Consider the following 7582-nt stretch of genomic DNA (forward strand, 5'->3'; position numbering starts at 1 on the left):
TCAGTGTGTGTGGGACTGTACCCCAGTGAGAGTCAGTGTGTGTGGGAGCCATACTCTGGGGAGTGGATGATATCCTGGTCTGTATGAACGTACCTGCCCAGCCGGGCGGACAGCGACACTTGTACTCCCGCATGTTGTTGACCAGTTGGCAGCTGCCTCCATTACGGCAAGGGTTGCTGAGACAGGCATTGTTGAAGCGGTAGAGGCACTGGTGCCCTGTATAACCCCGCTGGCAGGCACACACATAATCAACAGACTGGCCCCGGATGACAGCACTGCAGCTCCCATGGTTCTGACATGGGGAGCTTAGGCAAGGGTCTGGAAACTGGCACCGATCTCCAACATAGCCAGCACTGCATCTGCATAGGAACAGAGAGGGGAGCTGCTCACTGCCTCAATCTCATACATCGAGCTGGAGATTGTAGCTTAAAGAGAAACAGCACTGATCATAGTTAGAAACCACTTCAGTGGCTTGGGAAGTTACTAACAGATATCAGACTAAATTTGTACTTGAGCTCCATGGGGAAGATGTCTGGCCAAATGACCGAAATCTCAGTCGTTTAGGTCAGTGTTCAAGGAGGTGGGGAGAGAGAAAGAGAGGGAGGAAGAGAGAGAGGAAGAAGGAGAGAGAGAGTTAAGGTGGAAGGGTTAGGGAGGGAGGTCAGGAACCCAAGCCTCAGGCAACGCACGGCACAGCTGCTGTTGGAAACCTCAGAGTTTGCTCAATTGGTCAGACCTCAATGTGTTGTGGGTCTGAAAGGATTACACAGATAGGGAGGGATGGGGAGGCTAGGAAGGAGAGAGGAGGAGATGGAGAGGAGGTGGAGATTGAGAGAGAGGGAGAGGAGATAGGGAGGCTTTGAAAAGGGATTTGAAGAATGTTTGAATGAAATTATTGCTAGACAAGGAGCCATGGGTTATCATTGAGCAAAACTGGGTGATGGGTGAATAGGATTTTGGACAAGACCAGGAGATGGATAGTCTAGCTTTGTATAAAGTGGGGGCAATGGAGCAGGTGTGGAGGGGTAACAGGGTTAGAGATGGGAGGTCACTTGATGTAACCTTCAGAATAACATCCAGAGCTGCCAATTGGCCGATTTGGACTAACTCTGTACTGCTGTGGTGGTGGAGAGGGGGCAGGGGGGCGGTGTTGGCGTTGTTACACATAACACATAACCTTGTGGGTAAGAGTCTATCATCAGGAAGGTGCAATCCTGTACGTAATGGTCAGGAATGAGTCTCCCTGTGTGTACTGGTCAGGAAGTTGTGACCCTGTGGGTGAGAGTCAGGAAGGAGTGACCCTGTAATTTGGGGCTAAGGGTGAGGAAGGTGTGACCCTGTGGGTAAAGTTCAAAGGTCAGGAAGGAGTGACCCTGAGTAGAAGCCAAGGTTTGGGAAGGTGTGACCTGGGAGCATTGGTTGAGTAATTCCTAGATTGAATTCTGTGCAGAGCAACAGGAAACTGGGGTTTCCACTGCTTGTTTGCTCCAAGCAGCTTCCTATATGGAGGCAGCATCGCACTCCCCCCTCATCCTCCCTAACCCTCTCCTTCTGTCTCTCTATCGCTCGTGCTCTCCTCCTGTACGATGCTGGATTAAACCGCTCTTTGACTGAGGTTTTGGTCACCTGTTCCAAGTATCCCCCACATTTTATTGACTCAGTGCTGAAGGAGACCATTCAGCCCTGTTCAACTGGATCCTCAGCTTTCTGACCCACAGACCCCAATCAGTGAAGATAGACAACTGCACTTCCTCCACGATAACACTCAATACTTCAGTCCCCCAAGGATGCGTTCTCAGCTGTCTACTGTACTCCCTGTATACTCGCGACTGTGTAGCCAAATTCCAAACAAATGCCATCTATAAGTTTGCTGACAACACCATTGTGGTAGGACAGATATCAAACAAAGATGAGTCAGAATACAGAAAGGAGATAGAGGGCTTGGTGATGTGGTGCAATGAGAACAACCTCTCTCTCAATGTTGGCAAAACTAAAGAACTGATCATTGACTTCAGAAAGAAGGGAGGAGAATGCGCCCCCATCTACATCAACGGAACTGAGGCTGAGAGGTTTGAGAGCGTCAAGTTCTTAGGAATGATGATAACTGACAACCTGTGCTGAACTTCTCAAGTAGATGCGATGGTCAAGAATGCACAACAACATCTCTTCTCCTCAGGCAGCTCAGGAAATTTGGCATGTCTACAAGGTCCCTCACCAACTTTTACAGATGCACTATTGAAAGCATACTGTCCAGGTGCATATCGGCCTGGTATGGCAACTGCTCTGCCCAGGGCTGTAGGAAACTACAGAAGGTGGTGTGCACAACCCAGACCATCACAGAAGCCAATCTTCCCTCCATGGACTCCATTTACATGGCCGGTTGCTGCGGAAAGGCTGCCAATCTCATCAAAGATCCATCGCACCCTGGCAGTTCTTTCCTACAACACCTTCCATCAGACAGAAAAGGTACAGAAGCTTGAACATGCATCAGAGATAGTAGGAACTGCAGATGCTGGAGACTTGAACATGCATCAGCAGGTTAAAGAACAGCTTCTTCCCTGCCATTATTAGACTAATAAATGGACTCTTAAACTTCAAATGATGCTGATCTTGCTAATGTTGATCTTGCCTAGCGCATACCCTGTGCGATGTAACTTGTATGCCTCTGTCCAAGTGTTTATTCTTCACTCTATGATCTGTAAGTCCTTGCTACTATGATCTGTCTGTATTGCTCGTAAACAAAGCTTTTCTTAGGTACACGTGACAATAAATCAATCAATCAATCATGTCTGTTCCAGTCAACAAAACTCTGACTGCATTCATTCCATTTCTCAGCTCTGGGTTCATCGCTCTGGAAGCGATGTCAATGCAAGCAAATATCTAAATACAGGCAGAGCCCGTGCTGTGAATGGGTTGCCTTCTGGAATCTGTTGACAAATCAATTTGTTCACCAGTTGGAACACAATGCAGGACAATGTAAAGCAGCCATTTGTAAATTCAGGAAACAGTAGTATGTTGGATCAGTAAAATTATACCCCTGTACGACATGGCAGTCGTAGGTATGAACGTTCGTAAGTCAGACATTCATTATCCTGTTACCAGAGTTTCTGACTTACCCACCCATTCTGCCAATGAGTTCCAGATTCCCACCACCCTCTGAGTGAGAACAGTTCTGATCAACTTTCAGCTTTCTTACCTTAAATCGATGCCCTCTGGCTATTGACCCGTCCACTAATTGAAAAGCTGCCTTCCTATCCACTCTGTCTATTCCCCTTATTATACCCCTCTATCAGGTCTCTCTCATCTTCACTGCTCTAAGGAAAACAACCCCAATCTATCCAATCTTTCCTCAGAGCTCAATCAGGATCCTGGTATTCTCCTCTGTACACTCTCTAGTTCAAACACATACCTCCAGAACTGCACACGGTATTCCAGTTGTGGTCTAACTAGTATTTTGTACAGTTCCAGCATAATCTACCTGCTCTTGTATTTAATGCCTTCTTAACCATGTTATCTACCTGCCCTGTACCTTCAGGGATCTGTGAATTTGCACCAAGCTCCCTCATATCTTCAGCACTTTCCTGGGTCCTACCATTCACAGTGTAATACGTCACCTTGTCAACACTCCTCAAGTGTATTACCCCTAATTTGTCTGCTGACCCAGCTGACCATCTATTGATATCCTCTTGCAACTTACAGCCATCCTCCTCACTGTATAACATCTACTGATTCCCATGCCATCTGCAAATTTCTTGATCATACTCCCTACATTTAAATCATTAATGTAGACCACGAACTGAAGGGCCCTAGCCCTGAGCCCTGCTTGTAGTGACTGTAATGAGGTCAGCCAGCTGGACTTCAAAGAAGAGATAGTAAGAACTGTCGATGCTGGAGTCAGAAATAACACAGTGTAGAGCTGGAGGAACACAGCAGGCCAGACCAGAAGGGCTCAACCCGAAACATCAGCTTTCCTGCTCCTCTGATGCTGCCTGGCCTTCTGTGTTCCTCCAGCTCTACATTGTGTTATATCTGGACTTCAAAGAATATGAGTTCCCTGATTGTGGCTGTTAACTTGGTCCAAACAAGGAGCCCTGGCTGACATTAAAAGGTTTAGGGATATTGACTCCTCCCACCGCCTTAAATGCCTGACTCATTGAGAGGCAATACTATTGTCAAAGGCTGTGCATTTGTAAATAAAGGGTGATTGGTAATGGGATGCTGGCGTCTGAAGAGTTATTTCAAGAGTTACCCCATTGCAAACATACTTCCAGCATCCCTCCACCATTGCCCTCTACTTCCTGTCACCCAATTTTAGATCCAATGTGTCACTTTGCCTCAGAACCCATGGTCTCTTACTTTCTTGACCAGTCTACCGTGAGGAACCTGATCAAAGCCTTGTTAAAGCCCTTATCGACTAAATGAGTCATCAACATTCCTGATTCTCACATCAAAAATTTCTGTCTTCCCTGACCAAATCCATGTTGAGTATCTCTGACTAATCTGTGCAGATATTTTCTGTCGCTCAGAGTTCTTTCAAATAAGTTCTCCACTACCAAGGGTAGATAGACTGGCCTGTAATTTCCTGGCCTATCTCTTCCTCCTTTTTAATAACGGGACAATGTTACCAGTCTCTGGAATCTCACTCACATCCAGAGATGATTTGAAGATTACTGCCATGGCTCCTGATATCTTCATCATCCCTCAATAGCCTGGGATTCATCTCACCCAGGCCTGTAGATTTATTCACTTTATGGCTGCTAAACCTACATGTTTCTTCTCGCTATCTATTTTTCACAGTTCTACACCATTTGTCTACACCTGGATTATCCATTTCCAGTGTGAAGACCAGTGCAAAGTATTCATTGAGGATTATTCCTCAAGTCTTCCAGGTATATACACACACACACACGCACACACACACACACACAACTTCTGTGGTTCCTAATGGGCCCTAATCTTAGAATCATAGAATCCCTACAGTGTGGAATCTTTCCCTAGTTATTCTCATGCTCTTTATATTTTTTAAAAAGTCCTTTGAATTTCCATTTATTCTACTCACCAATGTCTTCTTGTGCACTTTCTTTGCTTTCCTAATTTCCTCTCTTAATTTCCCACCCACCCCCACCCCTTGTAATTGGACACTCCTCTTGGGACTCTGTTGTAAGGACCCCTTGGTATCTGCTTCTCTTTTTTCTCTTAATCCAAACCTTTATGTTTCTCGACATCCCGGGTTCTCTGGTCTTGGTCCCAGCCTTTGTCTTGATGGGTTTGCTCTGTCTCCCACCTCCCAGACACAGTGCTACCCGCAGGTGGCTGCTCCCAAGCCACTTGGGCCAAATCCTATCTCATCTTCATAAAACTAGCCTTTCTCCTGTTTAGAGCTTTTATCCCAACCCCATTCTTATCCTTTTCCATAACTATCTGAAATCTAACTGATTAAAATGGCTCATTACCAACCATGAGGTCCAGAACAAAGATTTACAAGGATGTTGTCGCAGTTGGAGGGTTTGAGTTGTAGGGCAAGGCCGAATAGGCTGGGGCTATTTTCCCTCGAGCATCGGAGGCTGAGGGGTGACCTTATAAATGTTTATAAAATCTTGAGGGGCATGGATGGCATGAATAGTTAAGGTTTTTTTTCCTCAGGTAGGAGAGTCTAAAACTACAGGGCATAGATTTAAGGTGAGAGGGGAAGGATTTAAAAGGGACCTGAGGGGAAACTTTTTCACACAGAGGATGGTTCATATGTGGAACGAGCTGCCAGAGGAAGTGGGAGATGCAGGTACAGTTACAACATTTAAAAGACATTTGGACAGGTACATGGGTAGGAAAGGTTTAGAGGCATATGGGCCAAACGTGGGCAAGTAGGACTAGTTCAGTTGAGGAAACCTGGTTGGCATGGACAAGTTGGGCCAAAATGTCTGTTTCCTTGCTCTATGACTCCATAACTGCTCCTCCTTTGATGTACTATTTAAAACGTTCTCCTGAGTGCAATTTAAGTATTTTGCTCCCCATTACCTTGCACACTAAAACAATCCCAGGTAATATTTGGGTTGTTAAATACACTACTATTACTTCTGTTCAATAATGTCTCCGATGAAGATACTTTGTATGGTTTATGATATGACAGGGGCTATATATATGCATACATATTCTGAGAAGGGTCACCGGACCCGAAACGTTAACTCTTTTTTCCTTCACATATGCTGCCAGACCTGCTGAGCTTTTCCAGCAACTTCTGTTTTTGTTCCTGATTTACAGCATCCACAGTTCTTTCGGTTTTTATGCGATATATATGCATGTTTGACGCTATTCTTTCCTGGCAACTCCAACAGTTAATTCATGGGATAACTGTTCTGACTCTGGGCCCCTTGCTCAGGTGGAGTCTCTGCTCCCCTGGGAATGGAGAATGTAGAGCTATTTAACAGAGAAATGTTTCTGGCTGCTTCCCAACCTTCACATGGCGAGCAGAAACCAGCTCCCGACAAATGGTCGCTTTCAAATTCCCTGGAGGCTCTCACGGTGAGTTCACAGACTCGGAGGGAGAAACATCAAATGCCACTTTCCAATCGAGTAAAAACCGCCAGCCCCTGGCTTGCAAAATTCACACACGGACTAATGGCTCATGTGTATAGCACAGGTCACAGGGAAACAAAAGCGGAGCACAATGAGGCGTTGGGAGACACTCGTGGAATGAGCTTCTCTTCGAACCATCTGCTTCCAGCGGACAACAGGATCGAAGCTCATTGGCTACCGAGAGACAAAGAGAAAACTAAGAGAGTGGGTCGTCAATCGAGCCGACAATTTTATTACCCACCAGAGGGTTTCATGAGGGAAAAAACACAGGCTACTGAGAGAGGGGGAATGTATGTGAGAAGTAGAGAGACAGACTGTGAGAAAGAGATAGAGGAAGAAAGAGGTAGAGTGAGAGAGAGGGACAGAGAGACAGAGAGAGGGGGGTTTCAGAGGAACAGAGAGAGAGAGAGTGGGACAGAGAGACAGACAGACAGACAGAGGGACAGAGAGAGAGGGACACAGAGAGAGTGAGAAGGAGGGAGAGGGGCGAGAGAGAGACACTATTTAGAAAGAGTGAGAGAGTACAGGCATGAGTGTGACACAGAGACTGGGGGCAGGAGATTTGGAGAGAATGGGGTAAAGGAGCTGGCTAGGGGAGTATATTCGATCATCTGGTTGATGAGTGAATGTGAAAGGCTGCCCAGCAGCAGCTCTGGGGAGTGTGGGCAGGAGCAGCTGGCGCGCCCTCATAGGGGGCAGCTCAACCTGAAGGAATGTGCATCAGAACACACAGCCAGAAAAGACAAAGGGGTGACGAGAGTTTGCGGAGCTGCCAGTGAGTGAGCGGGAACTTCGTGCTGTGTCATCACCACAGACCCAGGCTCGCCAGAATCCTGAACAGAGGGGGAGCCCAGGGGACAGGAGAGAGAGACCCTGAGGGGGCAGGGGAGAAAGAGACAGAGTCAGAAAGAGGGAGAGAGAGTCTGAGGGGGCAGGGGAAAAAGAGAGGGGTCAGGAGAAGCAGGAGAGTGCGGGGTTGAGGGGAGGATTCAGGGGCATGAGAGAGCAT

At 46.8% G+C, this 7582-nt stretch overlaps 1 protein-coding gene across 1 annotated transcript in view; it reads right to left on the reverse strand.

Annotated features, from left to right (window-relative positions):
- The window catches only part of LOC109923636 (neurogenic locus notch homolog protein 1-like), a 61708-nt gene extending 57986 nt beyond the window's left edge, over nt 1-3722 (reverse strand). Inside the window, exons 1-2 of the mRNA XM_048613420.1 lie at nt 3530-3722; nt 94-393 (exon numbers count right to left, since the gene is read on the reverse strand). Coding sequence (XP_048469377.1) covers nt 94-393; nt 3530-3722 — 493 coding nt within the window. The remainder of the gene's footprint in view (nt 1-93; nt 394-3529) is intronic.
- Nucleotides 3723-7582: the final 3860 nt, after the last annotated feature.

Source organism: Rhincodon typus, chromosome 28, assembly GCF_021869965.1.
Source record: "Rhincodon typus isolate 14 chromosome 28, sRhiTyp1.1, whole genome shotgun sequence".
Lineage (NCBI taxonomy): Eukaryota > Metazoa > Chordata > Chondrichthyes > Orectolobiformes > Rhincodontidae > Rhincodon > Rhincodon typus.